Below are 17,550 nucleotides of genomic sequence, written 5' to 3'. Positions count from 1 at the left end.
TTAATTTTGCACACGAGTGTATTAACCGCTACAAAAAAATTTTAATTTTGAAATCGCTTCTCTTTTGCGATTTTTTATTTTATTGGTTTTTATTGTTTTAGTTTGTTGATATTGTTCACTAATAAGTAAGTGCCCATTAGTATTCATTAAAAATTTGCAATGTATCAACCGGTATGGGTCTCCAGACCCAGTGGCTGATTTTTTGTCTCATCTTGTTTTTTAAATGACAAAATGAAACAATAAAGTGAATTGAATTGATTTAGAGGGGTCATAAAGGTGGCCGTCTCATCGAACGACTAAATACTGTAGTTGGTGATGCATGATTTCCCATTAGAATTGCTGGAGACGTGCTCATAGGGGTACACAGGGAGGGGCATAAAAGAGTGAGGTACATGTCTCCCCCTCCAAGACGATCGGAAATTAAAATCAAGATTCATGAATTATTTTGTCAAGAAGAAATCAAAATATTATCAAAAGAAAATAACTTTGCATGCCATCTTCATCATTATCTGTTAATTTAAAATGTATTTTTTGAGGGCTAGTAATTCAAAATATTTCGATGGAACATATATTTTTGTGCTCTTCTCCTTCCCAAATCTTATATACTCCTCCAAAAATTAGAACTCATGACGTATAGTCTAGAGGAGAGCATGCTGAGCAGTCAGCCTACCTGTCACATCTATTTTTTAGTAACCAATATTCTAATATCTCTGTCAGAGTAGCATCGTAGAAATACGTTAGTTTGGGGGTACCTGTATAACAATTCTTCTAGTGTCTAGACAACATCAGTATCAGATTGTGAGAAGAGCTTTAGACATAAACGTGTCGTGAAAAATAATACAGTAAAACCTCACTACAACGATACTTGATATAACGAGTAATCCGTCTACAACGATATTTTTTAGTTTGCTTGTTAATGCCTATATTCTAATATTAAACTTCCGCCTCTCGATATAACGATATTCCCTCTACACCGATATATTTTCTTGGTCCGCAGAACATCGTTTTATCGAGGTTTCACTGTAGTGCTGCAGAAAAAAATTTAATTTTATCGCCGTGCACTCTTTATTCAAGAAACAACAAGCCGGTACTGCTATTAGCAGTCATACAATACGTTAATCCTCTCGATGTCGTCTGTACTGAGTCTGGTTTTGTAGTAGGGCTCCTGGAGACGGATGCCTTTCTTTTTGGAAACCATGGTCTTCGAATATCTATCCTTAGAGAACGACTTTTCACCGTAAAGCATAATTGAAGTATAATCGAAGCTGGTGATCAGCCAGTTTTGGCTCGGTCTTAACTTGTAGAACTGATCGAGGGCTCCTGTGTATTATCGAAAAATATGCATATTAATTGATGAAAGTTTAAATAATATGAAGTACAGTCTATGGGGAGGGGATGATCGGGGCGATCAACTTCCCAAGAGAAATGTGATAATTCATGAAATTTTCAGAACTACTATACTATAATATTGCAACAACAAATTCAAGAAAACTTTCAAAAAACAAAACAAAAAACAGGAAAACGGGACTGTCACGGAAAATTTGGGATATATGGTCACCCTTGCTGAGACTAATCTTTTAAAGATTTGTAAAATCACCCCTTCCCCTACCCCGAGTACGGCATGTGTGTATTGTTATTTCGTTGCAATGTTATACAGGCACAAGCAAGTCACATACATAAACACACTACATATATATATATAGTTCACGCAAAATAATCTTCTCTGGAAGTATACTGTACAAGTTGAACTTTACTTGATAATCTATTTACACTACAAGTTACTACATTTTATATACGTATATATTTTTTTCCCCTTTAATCTGCTAAATATTCCAGACCGTATGTACTATTCTTGATTACTTTCTCTGCGGCCTCTCTTGAACCTACAGCTCCCATCGAGAGCTTACCTTACTGGAGCGAGCATCCAGCCGCCGCGACGGCAACGACATCAAATGCAAGGATATAACGTGACACGGTGAAAACAAAGTTCGTGCCTGGCAATTTGTCCATAGAAATGTACATTGTACCTCTTAAATATTTGGTTTCAAAGATTAAAAAAAAAAAAAAAGGATAGAAAACTTTTTTTTTAACTAAAGATGAAAAAAGATTAAATTATTTATTTCATTTTTACTGGAATAATGTTTTTCATTAATGCTGAAAAATTTCTTTCATCAATTCTTGAGAATTTTCCTTCATTAGTTCTATATTTCCTTCATTAATTCTGGAATTAGTTCCATATTTCCTTCATTAATTCTGGAATTAGTTCCGTTATTAATTATTATTTCTTTCATTACTTCTGGAATAATTGTTTTCATCAGTTCTGGATTTGTTTCTTTCATTAATGCTGGAATTGTTGCTTTCATTAATGCTGAAATTACTTCTTTTATTAATGCTGGAATTATTTCTTTCATTGACTCTGTAATTATATCTCAGTAATTCTGGAATTATCTCTTTCATTAATTTTGGAATTATTTCTTACATTAATTTTGGAATTATCACTTTTTCATTAATGCTGAAATTATTTCTTTCATTGATTCTGAAATTATATCTCATTAATTCTGGAATTACCCCTTTCATTAATGCTAAAATTATTTCTTTCATTAACGCTGAAACTACTTCTTTTATTAATGCTGGAATTATTTCTTTCATTGCCTCTGAAATTATATCTCAGTAATTCTGGAACTATCTCTTTCATTAATTTTTGAATTATTTCTTTCATTAATTTAGGAATTATTTCTTACATTAATTTTGGAATTATCGCTTTCTCATTAATGCTGAAATTATTTTTCATTGATTCTGAAATTATATCTAATTAATTCTGGAATTACTCCTTTCATTAATGCTGAAATTATTTCATCGATGCTGAAATTATTTCTTTCATTTATTGTTTTAAATTCCTGTGGATGCCATAAGAAAATAACGGGGATGGCGTTTGTTTTCATCGAGTCACGTGGTCTTCCAATGAAAGATATTGGGGACACCGTTCTCAGCATTGCCAACGCGGAGACCGCTGATGTGTCAATAAGCCAAGATGGCCGCTGCTACATCGCCATGTGTGAATGAACTGCTGTGCTTTGTTTGTTCTTATGTTCGTTCCATGCCATATGACGAACTTGCAAATATGTGCCTTAAGTTCTATAATGATGACGCCATACATGCGGCAAAAATTGAGATGATGGATCATCTTCTTGATGATTTTACATCCAAAAATGTGAATCGTCGTGGTTCGTCAACTAACCATCGTTCAGTGCTTGAGATGGAAGACATCATCGTCGCGCTTAGGCATGCAGTGGATAAGGGATTCGTCCCTAATTTCGTTGTGCGAGATCTTCGCAATCTTCCCGCAGTTCGTGTACTCAACAGCATCTCCAGAATGGAAGAACAGTTGCTTGCTTTGAGAAAGGCGATCGAAGATACAAGTCAGAAGGAGTCGCATGACAATCCCCCTAGGTCTTCTGCATGGGAGTCATTTCCTCCTTCGGTTTGTAGGGTAATACCGTCCCCCCACCAAGAAGCAAAGGGGCTAAGAATATTGTCCCTTTCAACCAAAGCTGCATTAAGAGTATCTTTCAAGCGGCTTTGCTTTCAACTGCAACAATGAAAACAAAAGAGAAGGAGAGAACACTGCTGCTCCCTCCACCTCTCCACCTATGCCAAGAGTGGAATCTGACCCTACTGCACCTCAGCTGGTCAACGTTAGTCCCCCTCTGGAGGGTGAACTTCCGAATGATGAGGAACAAGATAATGTTCCCTTCGTGAAGCAAAGAAGACGTCGAAGAAAACGACATACACTGACGGGCTCCCGAGATGCGAAAGAATGCTGCTTCTCTGCCGGTATGAGTTTTTCCTATATATATATACGGGGTGATTATGAAAAAACTATCCCGACATATGGGCCCCTAACTATCATACCATTCACAGAAACTGAATGAAATTAATTTTGGCATAAGGCATTTTGAGGTATGCGCTCAAGAATGATATGGAAAACAACAGTGTCACTCTAACAGTTACGGTTACAGTGAGAAAATTTCGAAAATATCAAATGGCAACACCAAGTTTTTTGTATTGGAATGCGATCTCCATACTGAAAAACACTAAATAGCGTTGGAATGGCACCTGTAGCACGAAAATCCCCGGAGCTAGGCAAGGAAAAAGTAAAAAGGACTTTGCCGTGCACCAGAGCATTAATGTTCGTTTCATTCGTCACACCGTTTCTTCGGCTGAGATCCCAGCCTGATTAGTCCTCCACAAGGTCATGTGGAAAATTTGTGAAACACAATAAAATGCTTTATTTTATGCTGCTTCTCTGTCCTTATTGGTTGTCCTCACTTTTAGCCCATCTACCGCCGGTGATTTTCATGCTACAGTTGCCGTTCGAACGCTATTTAGGGTTTTTCACAATGGAGATCATATTCCAATACAAAAATCTTAGTGTTGCCATTTGATATTTTCGAAATTTTCTCACTGTAACCGTAACTGTTAGAGTGACACTGTTGTTTTCCATATCATTCTTGAGCGCATACATCAAAATACCTTATGACAAAATTTCATTCAGTTTCTGTGAATGGTATGATAGTTAGTGGCCCATATGTCGGGATAGTTTTTTTATAATCACCCCGTATATATATATATATATATATATATATATATATATATATATATACATACATACATTGGACATCCCCCCCCCCCTGAGGGTCACGAAAAAATTGCATTTGTATTCATTTTAACAACGAATAAAACCCAGGCCGTCCAACCAAGCACCCAGGATCCAATTCGCAGATTTTTATGAGGGTCCGAAACTGGATATATCTTGGGTTTGCAAACCACTATTGCAAATTTTTCAATGTTAAAACAGCAAGAAAACAATGAGATCCATCAAGGGCTTCTGGAAATGAAACCTTTTGACTTTCCTGTGAATGTATATATGCAATGCCCCACTCTGGGTTCCCCGACCCAGTGTGTTGGGAGCACTGGTGACATACGTATGTGTTGGGAATAGTACGAGCTTACGTTTGTGATCCCTCTGGTCACCTTCAGATGACGAAACTGATCCTGATCCGTTACGTGACTTTTCGCTTGTGTTTTCTTTTCCCTTGTATGTAGATGTTCATTCGACGCGTACGCATGTCTCGCTTGTGTATTACGTAAACAAACCGTTTCTTCTACGCATTTTGCTCTCCCATAACATAAGCTATTTCGGCCACGACATATTTTGGTGAACGAAACCCGCCGGAACGAATACTTTGATGAACGAAACCCGTCGGATGAACATTTTGACCAACGAAACTCGTCTTAATATGGATCAGGAGAAATTAACGACGCTCCATCGGAAACGGACAACCGTGCGCGCCAAGGTGACTAGATTTGTTTCAACGTTGGACAGTACCGGGAAGGAACCGACTCGGAAATCGACTTCATGGTTTCTCGTTTGACGGAGGAATTGGACGAATTACTTGGCCTTGACGACGGTATTCACGCTCTACTATCGGACGAGGACTACGCTATTGATATCGAAAAATGCGAGGAATACACTGAGAAAGCGAAACGTGCCTTGGTCGATGCTTCCCTCGTGCTACGAAAAGGTAACAAGCCTCCAACGCCAGTGCCTCCTCTGGTTGCTACTTCGATTCCCGCTTCAACTCAGCCTACATCGATTTCATCACCATGTGCTCTCAAGCTGCTTACAATACGCCTAGAGCCCTTCCGCGGTTGTGTTGAAGACTGGCCGACATTCTGGCAACAATTCACCTCTTCGATCGACGAGAATCCTCAACTATCAACCATCGACAAACACGTTTTTCTGCGAGGGTATCTACAAAACGAACTCAAGAAGCTCGTCGAGGGAATCGGCGTCACATCGGAAGCCTACGAACGAGACGATGAAGAAGATGCTGATCGACAGGTACGGCAACAAGGATACCATCATACAGTCCCACATCGATTTCTTTGACAGCCTGCGCCCAGCGACAGCTTCATCGCCCGAGTTTCTCAACGACACCTACTTGGAAATTAACGCCCATATTCAAGCTCTCCGATCACTCGGCGAAGATGTCGATAACTACAGTCGTATTTTGACACCGAAGATTCTTCGCACATTTCCTACGGACATTCGTCAACGGTGGATTATCCACTCTAAACGGCAAGATATCTCTGACATGGACATATCCAAGCTGATGCAGTTCCTCGGTGAAGAAATCGACGGACTTCGATTTTCAAGCAAAGTGCAAGGTGAGTTTCCTTTGCCACCTTCGAATTTCCGCCTGACTACGGAAGCATTTCACGTTCGCATTCGACGTAACGAGAAAAATCCGTCTCCTTTCTGCGCATTTTGTGAATCGTTGATCATTGGCCCCAAAATTGCTCGGTGGTAACTGATGTTCAATTACGAGTGCAGAAGCTAAAAGAAACTCGTCGTTGTTTTTTGTGTACTAACCGTTCGCATAACGCTAAAACTTGCCCACGCCGTGCTAGAGCTTTCTGTTCTAATTGTAAAAGGAAACATCACGTATCAATTTGTCCTTCACTTTGTGCCTCTACTGCTGTTGGTAAAATTGATGTATCGCCCCGTTTTACGTATTTGGGTGTTCGGTCCCAACGGAATTTGCAAATTCCGTTGGGTCCGAGACGGTGTGTGTTAGACGGCGGAACAAACCTCCTTCATTCACAACAGTTTAGTGAATGAACTGCAATTGCATGTGCTGCAATCGGTCAACTTGTCTATCAGTGCATTCGAAGCTGCACCAAAACAATCGATGTATCAACGTCAAGTGCAAATTTTCTTATCTAGCATTTGGGATAACAGATCGTTTCCGATAGTTGCTTTCGAAAGCAATAATTCCTACGCCTCACATCCTACGGCTCCGGTAGACATTGGTGCATTTGCTACTTCAAGCGGAATTCAGCTTGCGGACCCTCACTCGTCTGATGACATCCCGATTGAAATTCTCATCGGTAGCGATTATTACTGGAAAACAGTGAAAACTGATTCGCCGGTCATCTTGTCAGACACTTTTGTTCTTGTTCCGTCTCATCTCGGACATATCTTGAGCGGCACCCGTTCCAACGTTCTTGTCCAACACACTCCTGCTTCGAACAACACTACTGTTCATTGCACGGCTACTACTTGTGCTGAAGAAATAAATGACTCGTTCAAATGCTTCTGGGAACTCGAAGCCATGGGAATCACCAATGTAAACGAAAAATCACTCTCGACTGGTGAAGAAAAAATATTGCAAGATTTCCACGAATCTTACAGCCTGGAAAACCATCGTCGTGTCGTTTTACTACCCTGAAAAGAAAACGTATGCCTCACGTCAGACAATCGACCTATTGCCTCACGCCGCTTTGACATTCTTCGTAGACGTCTGGAAAAGGATCGCCCTTTTTGGGAAATGTGCATTCAGCAAATGGAACGTTACATCCAGAACGGCCACGTCGAAATCGCGCCAGAATCGTCAAGTCTTAGAATTTATTATCTTCCTCACCACGCAGTGAAGAAGACCATTCTTGAGTCGCAAAAGTGTCGTATCGTATTCGATGCATCGTCTCATGTCAACGGACACCCATCTCTGAATGATGCTCTTGAGACCGGTCTTAAATAAACTACCTGAGACATTGCCGACTTTACTACGTTTTCGAATGTTCCGAATCGCTCTCACCACTGATAGATGTCAAGCGTTCTTGCAGCTTAGCCTGGACGAGCAAGACAGAGATGTAACCAGATTTCTTTGGTTTCGCACAATGACTGATCATGATAATAACTCGTTGACTTTAACAAATGATGTGCTGACCTATCGTTTCACGAGATTACCATTTAATCTAGCATGCAGCCCTTTTCTACTGTCAGCTACGCTACGTGAACTGGCGAACAAATTCTCTGAACAACACCCGTACGCTTCTCAACATCTGGATCGCAGTTTATTCATGGACGATTTTGTTGCTGGCGGCTACACGCACGACGAAGTGATTACACTTTACCGAGACTTGACTGCCTTGATGGGTATCATCAGTCTTCCAATGAACAAATGGGCTACTAGCTCAAAAGTGCTGAAAGATATCTGAGCGACCGATGGTATCGAAACAAACTCTGTATCGCGAGTACTCGGTATACCATGGGACGCTGTGCACGACACATTGTGTTTAGATTTCTCCTCACTTGCTGACTCTGTTGCAGGTGAGCCATGCACGAAACACCTTCTACTCCGTACCATCGCTCGTATGTACGATCCACTAGACATCTATGCGCCTCTCAGCCCTCGCGGCAAACTACTCTTCTAAGACACCTAGGTTCAACATCTGTCATGGGATGAAATCCTACCTCCCGTAATTGCTAACCACTGGATGTCATGGATTTCGGATTTTCGGATTTCTTTCATGTTCTCAAAAGTTGCCAACTACCCCGTTGGATTGGTTACATTCCCGATTCCAACGCATCCATTCATGTTTTCTGTGACGCGTCCGAACGTGCTTACGGTGCTGTTCTATATCTCCGGTCTACTCACGAAGATACTACGACAGTGTAGTTGATTTGCAGCAAAAGCCGCATAGCTCCACTGAAGAAGATCACGCTTCCTCGACTTGAACTTCTCGCTGCTCTTGTTGGTGCTCGTTTACTCAGCTATTTTTGTGCAGCAACCGATCTCAATGCACGAGAAGCCGTTTTGCGGTCCGATTCAACAGTTACCCTGGGATGGATCCGAACAAATTGAAAACGTTTGTGTGCAACCGCGTCTCAGCAATTCGACGTCACACCGAATCGACGCAATGGCGACATTGCCCTGGCGAATCGAATCCCCTTTCTAGAGGTTGTTCTGCCACTACACTTCGCAATTTGAACACCTGGTGGCATGGACCTACGTGGCTCATTGAAACACAGCCTTCGTGGCCTTCCAATATTAGTGTTCAGCAACTTTCGACAGAAATTCGTCAGACCGTGAAAAGTACAATGTTGGTATCTACGCCTCTCCCAGTGATTCTCGTTTCAGTTCTTACACAAAACTTATTCGGGTTACCTCGTGGATGCAACGATTCATATACAACTGTCGCACGTCTTGCAAACTTCATGGCGAATTAACAGCAAAAGAACTCGAAAACGCGAAATGTTATTGGATTCGTCAAGTTCAAATAGATTTTTTCCGTCTGACTATGATGCTCTCCGACATAGTATACAACTTCCAAAAGACTCGAAAATTGCACAATTCCATCCATTTCTTAGTGACAATCTGATACGAGTTGGTGGTCGCTTGCAGTTTGCATCACTTCCAGCTGCTTCAAAGCATCCTTTAGTGCTCGATGGTCCACACCCATTTGTCAAAGTGCTCATTCGTCATGTACATATTCGTACATCATCTGAACACGAGAGTGGTACTATCAGAACTGCGAAATGAGTACTGGATTCTTCGAGGTCGACAGATTATTAAACGTGTCCTACGTCAGTGTCTTCCCTGTAAAATTTTTAGAAATACGCCACCGGCTCAAATTGAAGCATCACTTCCTTCGGATAGAGTCACACAGTCGAAGCCATTCAGTGTCGTGGGGATAGACTTCGCTGGCCCAGTATACGTTCGTAGAAGCTCTATCTCAGTGAAAGTGTATATCTTGTTGTTTACGTGTGCTTTCACTCGAGCGATTCATCTCGAGCTTGTCACGGATTGCTCTACAGATAAGTTTTTGCTGGCATTTTCACGTTTTGTTGCTCGTCGAGGTGTTCCCAACACTGTATATTCGGATAATGCGCAGACTTTTCACGCCGCAAATCGTGAGCTTTCCGTCCTTTGGGGTGCCATGACCTCACCTTCTGCTCACCAGTACTACTCCTCCCACGGAATCATTTGGAAATTCATCACCCCTCGAGCGCCTTGGTGGGGAGGATGGTGGGAACGCATGATTGGTGTCGTCAAACGTTGTTTACGGAAAACATTAGGTCGCGCATCTCTCGATGACGAACAACTGACGACTACGTTAGCTGGAATTGAAGTCGCAGTCAACAGCCGACCATTGACAGCTGATATCGAGTTAGATGACAGCTTCAAAGAACCTCTCACACCTGCCCACTTCCTGGTTGGACAACGATTGACAACCCTTCCTTCTCACGAAAAGGTTCCTGCAACTACCGACCTCAAGAAATCGTGGTGACTGCAGCAAGATTCACTGAATGACTTTTGGAGCCGATGGAGGAAAGAATACCTACTAGAGCTGAAGACATTCTACCAAGTGAAAAATAAAGACCAAGGTCTTCAGTTACGAGTTGGAGATGTCGTTCTCCTACAGGAAGATGCAAGACCTCGACACATGTGGACGAAGGCACTCGTATTATCTCTCGTCAAAGGTCGTGACGGCAACATTCGTTCGTGTATTCTACGTACTGCCAGTGGAACAGAAATTCGACGGCCAATTCAATTGGTAATTCCTCTGGAGGTTGACCAGGGTGGGGAGGATGTTGGGAATAGTACGAGCTTACGCTTGTGATCTCTCTGGTCACCGTTACGTGACTTTTCGCTTGTGTCTTCTTTTCCCTTGTATGTAGATGTTCATTCGACGCCTACGCGTACGCATGTCTCGCTTGTGTATTACGTAAATAAAATAGTTTCTTCTACGCATTTTGCTCTCCCATAACGTAAGCTATTTCGGCCCCGACAATATGTATACCCAGGGTGGGGCGTTGCACATATACATTTACGGGGAAGTTAAAAGATCTCATTTCCAGGAGCCCTTGATGGATCTCATTGTTTCTTGCTTTCTTTATATGTATAATATACATACCTCTCGGCATGGCCCCAGAAGGCGGAGCTGACTGGGGGCAGGCTTATCTCTTTTAGATTTTTCACACTGTAAATTAACCACAGATGGGGACCGTGAAAAAAAGCTGTTTTGAGGGCTCCGCCAAGTATCCCAGCCCAGAAGCCCTGTTGCATGATGCCTGCGGTACACACCAATAACTTGGTCCCGAGTCCCTCAAACGGTTCCCGATATATTCAAGAGTTAAATGAAAACTTGACAAAAATCGTAATCGATTTCCGCAGCAGAGAAACGTAACAGATTTTCGTAACATAAAAACGTAACCGACTTCCGTAACATAAAATCGTCACTAATTTCCGTTGCATAGAAACGGACCCTTTTCGAGTTTGTGATTTTACATTATAGAATAATCAATTTCGGTTAATTTCTATGTATTCGAAGACTAAGAACACAAAATTTCTTTTTAAGAATTCATTGCCACCCACCCTCTAAGCCATATATGATAAACCCTTGGGCTGTGGACCAAATTTGGCCGCCCCCCTCGAACCTAATTTTTTAAAAATGAAATAAGCGGCACATTTACAGATCGCTTAACTGACCCGTGGCACAATTCCAGAGCATTTAAGCGGCCTGTTTCACATTTTCAAATCACTCAAATAGGCCCGCGTCATACCCACAGATCACCCAAATAGGCCGGTGGCACATTCACAAATCACTTAAGTGACCCGCAACACAGCTCCAGAACACTTAAGCGATCCGTGGCACATTTAGATTTCTTGAGTGATATGTGGGACAGTTTTAGAGCACTTAAGTGTCCCAGTGGGGTTCTACATCATTCAAGTTACCCGCGGCACATTCCCAGTTTACTGGGATCCACGAAACATTTAGATTTCACTATAGTGGTTCTGTAGGGGACTTATCAATAGGGAGAATTTTAGTTCAAGTGTCCACAAACTAGCGAAAGGTTTCCTCGTTTTTGTACGCATGCCACGCGCGTACCTTGCATGCGTTCAAAGCCTTTTCAAATTCCATCCTTCGTAACGTTCCCCCCCCCCCTCCTCGACAGTTGCTCCTCCTGGGCAATGTAGCCCTCAAATCAGTGAGTCCTCCGTAGTCCTTGGCGGTAATAAGTAAGTCTGATGGCATGAGACCACCATGTTGGGGCCACTAGATGGCAGCAGCATGCCGTTAGCGAGCGGCCGTTGCCTTCGATGGCTGCGCGCGCAATTCAGTATCATCTCCGCGATCAAACCGACAACAACGCGGCTCATGTATCGTTTTCCCTCTCATGTTTCAATAAAATCAGTTAATTTCATCTTGAATTGTCCTTAATTATCGATGGTTCGTTCAGCGGGATATTCAATGCTAGTTACCAGAGACCCATCCTGAAAATCATGTCACAAGATCATGAATATTTATGGTGCCGAAACCCGGGAAGAAAAACGCAACCAGTGAAAACGGTCTTCAGATGGAATCTTTGGTAAAGAAACGAAGTTCGGTGAAAATCAAGATCACGCGGCTTTGCAACATCATCAAGCCGAAGCTCAACAGCGATGATCTCCCACGGCATCAGTTGGAAATCTATCAAGATCAAGCCAAAGAACTGTGGACGGAGCTCAACTTCTTGCATGATGAAATCGTCATCTTGTCAACGGATGAACATCTGGAAGCCCACGAAGCGGAATTCGGCGATTTGGCAAGTCGGATCGACGATCTTCGCTTCAGCATGGCCCAGTCATCGCGATCGACGAAACAATCAGGTACTGTAAATTCAGAAGCTAGTTCCGTGCGCTTACCGAAAATTGAACTGACTTCGTTCAGTGGCGAACTTAACGATTGGTTGCCATATCGCGATATGTTCACTACGACCATCGATCAAAATAAAAGTTTAAGTGGCATTCAAAACATACAATATTTGAAACTATGTGTCAAGGGAAACGGCGCTCAAGTAATTCACGCGATCCCGCTCGCAGGGAGCAATTACGGCAAAGCATGGGCGCTTTTGTACGATCGGTTCAACAACGAAACTGAAATTGTTCAGGCAAGTCTGGACAAGCTGTTTTCGCAATCGAACATCGCATGAGTCGGCAACATACCTACGTTGACTTCTAGATACCACAAATCAGTGCCTGGAAGCTCTACAATCGCTCCAGCAACCGGTGCAACATTGCGACAGTATCCTGATCTACTTCCTGTCAAAGAAATTGGATCCGGAATTTTTGCGCCAGTGGTCTCTTCATTCGCAGAGGGATAAGAAGCTTTTCACTTTCAGTGAATGGCGGGAATTCATCGACAATCGAGCTGACGCTCTAGCAGCTGTCAGCACAAGCAAATCATCAGGTTCAGCCAAGTCGAAGACGCAAGGTCACCCGACGAATTTATTCGAATCACGAAAATCAGTGTTAATAAATCATGGTGTTTCTAGCACATGTGTGGTTTGCAAAGGAAACCACCCCCTCTTCAGATGTTCGAAATTCCTCGACCAGAGTGTTTCAGCTAGAAAAGCAACAGTCGAAAAGCCCCGACTTTGTTTCAATTGCTTGGGATCATCACATATGGTTCGGAGTTGCTCTGCAGAACACTGCAAAAAATGCAACGGTTCACACAACGCACTACTGCATGAAGCAGATAAGGATACCACAACGACTGTCAAAACGACTTCAGTCTTTTCGTCACAGTTGTCGCGTACAAGGAAGATGTCGACTTCCAGTTGTGTCATCTTGCCGACGGCCATCGTCAAAGGGTTCGACAAAATGGGTCAAGCTCACAAATTTAGAGCACTTCTCGACTCTGGAAGCCAATCAAGTTTCATCCGGGAGGCATGCGTTCAAACACTAGGTCTCCGACGACATAATTGCAACTTGAATCTCTCTGGATTATCGCCAACCAAGCTTGGCAAGGTAAGAGGACTGGTTCATTTCAACATATCTTCATGTGACAACGAATCGACTGAACTGGTTGATGCTTTTGTGTTGCCGAAAATAACATGCAATTTGCCGCAAACAAATATTTCTTCAAGTGGGTTGACACAGTTCAAAAACTTGAAACTAGCAGATAAACATTGTTTCCGTACTGGTCCTGTGGATGTACTTTTGGGTGCAGATGTTTTTGGAAAACTGTTGTTGCCTGGACGAGTAGCATCTCATGATGGTTCACTTCATGCCCTCGAGACAGTGTTCGGCTGGGTCATCTCGGGGAAGGTACATACCACAGACATACCGAGACCTGTTTCAACAACACTTCTCGTACAGAGTACAAGCTTCGATCTCAATAAGTTCTGGGAATTGGAAGAAGTCCCACAAACTTCATTGTTGACAGCCGAAGAGCAAGCATGTGAAGAACACTTCGACACAACCCACACACGTAATTCATCGGGAAGATTCATCGTCAGGCTTCCTGTCAAGAACATAGATGGAAAATTGACATCAGCCAGAGACGTAGCTGAGACACGACTTCTACAAAATGAAAGGCGTTGGAGACACCAGCCAGATGCTCAGAGAATGTATCGTGAGTTCATGCAACAGTATGAGACTTTGGGACACATGACACAGCTGGAGGTGACAAGTGACAATCAAGATAAACACTACTTACCTCACCACGCAGTTATGAAGCCAGAAAATCAAGCCAAGTTTCGTGTGGTTTTTGATGCTTCAGCAAAATCATCATGGGGTTTGTCACTGAATGATAAGCTGATGGTTGGATCAACATTGCAAGACGATATTGCCACACTTCTTCTCCGCTTCCGAACTCACAAGGTCGCAATGACAGCAGATATTGTCAAAATGATTGTCAGATACTTATTCATCCAGACGACGCGAAGTACCAAACAATCTTGTGGAGAGAATCGCCAGACATACTCATCAAGGAGTATCAATTGCTGACTGTGACGTACGGAACTGCATCAGCACCTTACTTAGCTACCAAGTGCCTTCAACAGTTGGCCGAGGATGAAAAAGATGAGTTTTCCAGAGCTTCTGCCATAGTCAAGCAGGATTTTTATGTAGACGATTTGCTCACTGGAGCAGATTCAGTCGAGGAAGCTATTCACATTCAGCAGGAAATAATTAAACATCTTCAAAACGGTGGATTCGTCATAAAAAAGTGGGCATCAAATAAAGAAGACGTTCTTGTATCTCTACCGGATGACTTTCGTGCGACAAGTACTACGTTCGAAATAGAGACTGACATCAAAACTTTGGGCATTTTATGGAAGGCAAAGGATGATGTATTTGTTTTCAATTCAAAATAACCACCGGTAAATATGCAACAGTGGACCAAGCGCTCTGTTTTATCACACATCTCCAAGGTGTTTGACTCACTTGGATGGCTGGCTCCTGTTGTAATCAATGTCAAAATTCTAATACAAGAAATGTGTAAAACTGAACTGTCTTTGGATGCGAAATTGCCAGAGAACATTCACAATCGATGGACAGCATTTTATGAAGACTTCAAGCAAGGGGAGGACATTCAAATTCCAAGATATATGATGCAAATCTCTCCACATATGTTAGAAATTCACGGTGTCAGTGATGCATCGGAAAAGGCGTACTCCGCATTTGTGTACATTCAAACAGTTTCCAGTGAAGGAGTTGCGAAGGTTCAACTAGTAACAGCAAAGACACGAGTGGCCCCTGTGAAGCCAACAACCTTGCCTCGACTTGAACTTTGTGGAGCAGTGCTGCTTGCAAGACTCATCAAGTTTACATGCAATGCACTACGTCTAGTCAACACAAACATATTGTGCTGGACTGACTCTACAATTGTTCTCGCCTGGCTCTCTTCACATCCAAGCCGGTGGAAGACGTTTGTGGCTCATCGAGTTACAAAAATTCATGAGCTTCTCCCTGAGGGTCATTGGAATGACATTGATGGAACCAACAATCCCGCTGATTGTGCATCACGAGGAATACCGGCCAACAAATTGAAGGCATTTATCCTATGGTGGTATGGCCCAGAGTTCCTTTCCAAGCCAGGTCAGCTAGCAGACAAATATGTGTTGTGGAGCTCCGTGGATGAAGTTTTGACTGAAGAGAAGAAAAATATTTCTTGCAACCAATCTGTGTTTGTTGGTATTGCACATGACATGGAAATTATCGACAGGTTTTCCGCACTTACTTCTCTTCAGCGAGTCACGGCATATGTCTCCAGATTCATAGACAACTGCAAACTTGCTGCACCTGAAAGGAGCACGTGGGTTTCTTACCACTCAAGAGTTGAAACATGCATTATGTATATGGGTCAGGAGAGTTCAAGAAGTAGAATTCAAATCAGAATTGTCTTCATTGAGAAAATCAGGAACTCTACCTTCAAACTGCAATATACTCCAGTTGAATCCATTCATCGGCGATGATGGAATTATCAGGGTGGGCGGAAGATTGCGACATGCACATTGGTTGGGAAGTCACCGAAATCCAATTCTTCTTCCAAAAGAGCATCATTTCACTCAGTTTATTGTCCAGTATTGTCATACAATGCATTTGCATGCTGGACCTCAACTTCTCCAGTCTTGCATCCAACAGCAATTCTGGATTGTTTCTGAAAGAAGTGTCATTCGGCAATTGGTGAGAAAATTCATAACCTGTGTTCGCTATCGTGGCGCAACAGCTCCTCAAATCATGGGCGACCTACCGGCAGCAAGAGTAACACCATCTCGAGCATTTCTTCACTGTGCTGTCGATTATGCAGGACCTTTCACCATCAGGATGTCAAAGGCATCTTGAGCAAAACCATGCAAGGCATACCTGGCACTTTTCGTATGCTTCTCAACCAATGCTGTGCATTGTGAAGTTGTAAGTGACTTGTCAACAGAGGCATTCATCGCCACTCTGAAACGATTCATTTCCAGAAGAGGAAAGCCGAGTGATATATACAGTGACTGGAACAAACTTCGTGAAAGCTGACAAGGTGCTGAGAGAGTTTGCTCGTCTCTTTTCATCTCGTACTCATAACGAACGTGTTTCCAGTCATCTCACCGATGTCGGAGTAAACTGGCATTTCAATCCTCCAGCATCTCCTCACGTGGGATGTATTTGGGAAGCTGAAGTGAAAGCCGTGAAATACTATCTCAGGCGAATCACTTCCAACATATAGCTAACATTCGAAGAGGTGTAACCTTGTTGTCACAGATTGAGGCATGTCTCAATTCTCGTCCTCTCTGTGAACTTTCAAATGATCCAAACGACGTGTATGCTCTCACTCCCGGTCACTTTCTCATAAGTGGTCCGTTGACAGCATTGCCCGAGCCAGACTTCACACAAACAAAATTCAATCGTCTCACCCGTTGGCAGTTGGTACAGCGCCTTCTGCAACATTTCTGGAATCGTTGGAGAGCTGAGTATCTTACCCAGCTACAGCATAGAAGCAAGTGGTTGAAACCAAAAGAAAATCTCGCTCTTGGTGATCTCGTTCTAGTGAAAGAAGATCGTCTACCACCCTTGCAGTGGAGACTTGGTCGAGTGACCGAGTTGTTTCCGGGATCCGACGGGATCGTGAGAGTTGTCTCTATCAAGTTCAAGGATGGGACATTTAAGAGAAATGTACAAAAACTTTGTCGTCTACCAGTTTTGCACATTTTTTTTTTTTATAATTTTCACATGCAGCTGTCATTGCATTTCATGTAAACATGTCAGTATTGAAACGATGTTTCAAGGTGGGCGGCATGTTTGGGGCCACTAGATGGCAGCAGCATGCCGTTAGCGAGCGTCCGTTGCCTTCGATGGCTGCACGCGCAATTCAGTATCATCTCCGCAATCAAACCGACAACAACGCGGCTCATGTATCGTTTCCCCTGTCATGTTTCAATAAATTCAG

The 17,550-nt window shown here is 42.7% G+C and overlaps 1 protein-coding gene across 1 annotated transcript in view; it reads right to left on the bottom strand.

Annotated features, from left to right (window-relative positions):
- Window positions 1–1,041: 1,041 nt before the first annotated feature.
- Window positions 1,042–17,550, bottom strand: part of LOC149084277 (astacin-like metalloprotease toxin 5) — an 83,690-nt gene continuing 67,181 nt past the window's right edge. The window contains exon 6 of the mRNA XM_089234649.1: window positions 1,042–1,320. Coding sequence (XP_089090775.1) covers window positions 1,097–1,320 — 224 coding nt within the window. The 3' untranslated portion in view covers window positions 1,042–1,096. The remainder of the gene's footprint in view (window positions 1,321–17,550) is intronic.

The sequence above is a fragment of the Pholcus phalangioides genome, unplaced genomic scaffold (assembly GCF_987345545.1).
Source record: "Pholcus phalangioides strain wild (caught in Gottingen) unplaced genomic scaffold, Ppha-v1.0 ptg000008l_1, whole genome shotgun sequence".
NCBI lineage: Eukaryota > Metazoa > Arthropoda > Arachnida > Araneae > Pholcidae > Pholcus > Pholcus phalangioides.
Note: the sequence above shows the minus strand (reverse complement) of the source record. Positions and strands in the feature narration are given on the sequence as shown.